The sequence below is a fragment of the Trichinella spiralis genome, assembly GCF_000181795.1.
Source record: "Trichinella spiralis strain ISS 195 chromosome Unknown Scfld2497, whole genome shotgun sequence".
In the NCBI taxonomy this organism is placed as follows: Eukaryota; Metazoa; Nematoda; class Enoplea; order Trichinellida; family Trichinellidae; genus Trichinella; species Trichinella spiralis.
In genome coordinates, this window is record NW_003529436.1 from 1 (window position 1) to 1375 (window position 1375).

At 33.6% G+C, this 1375-nt stretch overlaps 1 protein-coding gene across 1 annotated transcript; it reads left to right on the forward strand.

Moving 5' to 3' along the window:
* The first annotated feature begins 484 nt into the window (after window positions 1-484).
* Window positions 485-1053, forward strand: Tsp_15600 (conserved hypothetical protein). Its single transcript, XM_003368428.1, has 2 exons — window positions 485-691; window positions 757-1053. The coding sequence occupies exons 1-2, from the start codon at window positions 485-487 to the stop codon at window positions 1051-1053; spliced, it is 504 nt and encodes a 167-aa protein (XP_003368476.1).
* Window positions 1054-1375: the final 322 nt, after the last annotated feature.

Consider the following 1375-nt stretch of genomic DNA (forward strand, 5'->3'; position numbering starts at 1 on the left):
CATTTATAATATAAACAGGGATTAAAAGCAAAATTAAAAACGCTTTTATAAAGCACAGCAGCATAAAGTACTTTCTTCTGTTGCGTAATAAGTCTAAGGATAACTTTTCACGTATCTCAAATTTACATATTTTAATGGAATTATTCAGGAGCATGTTATCATTCTGGATTAGAAAAGTGGGTTAAACGCCTGCCGAAATGTTTCATGAACATTAAATAAACTTAGCAAGCTTTAATTTACAGGTGTTACAACGAACACTTTCAACTTATTCATCTGCTTTTTTCTTTGATATTATTTGCGGTGGATAATATTTTTAGCATACCAAGTAATATGAAATGTGTAGTTTCAAATCTGGTAAAATAGGATCAGTTAAAAATTTCACTTGTACTAAAGGTTATTTTCAAAAGTAACGTGGAAAGTTTAAAGAATGAATTGTACTGAAGCAACGTAGAATAAATGCAAGTAAAAATTTTCAGCTGTAGAAATGAAAAGAGATTTGCAACGATGGATGTACAATCTGCGAATTGATGCTACAGTTGATGTGGTCGAGCTTGACGAAAGCAAAGTAAATGAACAAGCGTATGAAAGAACTCAACAGATGCGAGAACATCAGAACAGACCTGGCTTGAAAGATTTCTCATGCTGGAATATAGATACAAAAAATAATGATGTTGCAAATAATTTACCCAAAGTAAAGTGTGCTTTTGCAATTTTTAATCCACATTGATAGAACAATTGATAAAATTATTTATTTAGCCTGAAAAGTTAGAAAATGCTCCTCGTCCAATTAAGCAAAGCATATCAGAGCAGCATCTCAGTACAGATACGGAAGACGTGAAAGCGCATCATCCATTAGCTTCTTTCATAAGAAAACTATCCGTCAAAGGCCAACGTGCTGAACATTTGCAGATGACTCAAGCGGCTGGAATGCCATTATCTCATATTGGATATGACAATCCAAATTTCGAATTTTGCGATAAAACTACCCTGATGACACGAAAACGCAAACAGATTTTCGAATGTTTGACATTTTCTAGTCGTCAAAATGGTTAGAAAAGATGAATACTGCACTTTTTGCTGAAACAAACGTCAATTCGCGAAACGTTTCATCAACAAAGCAGATTTGATCGTGCTCAGTCTTTCCGAAACCCCCGCAGTCAAAGAGTGAATTCAAAAATTACATGGAATATATGGAAGCGTTGACTGATGGTTTGCCTCGAGTTCTACTAGTTAGGGGTTCTGGCAAGGAAGTGGTCACTATATACTCATAAACGTCTACAACATTATTATTATTATTATTATTACTTTATGAATATTTAGTGAAACAATACTGATTGAAATGTATCAAGAGTGTAAATTTAGAATTTCCCCATTC

Excerpts from the sequence above, each read along its gene's own strand:
- Tsp_15600 (XM_003368428.1), top strand. The coding sequence starts at position 485 with ATGAAAAGAGATTTGCAACGATGGATGTACAATCTGCGAATTGATGCT. Across the intron at positions 692-756 it reads TTGCAAATAATTTACCCAAA|CCTGAAAAGTTAGAAAATGC; the intron begins GTAAAGTGTGCT and ends TTATTTATTTAG.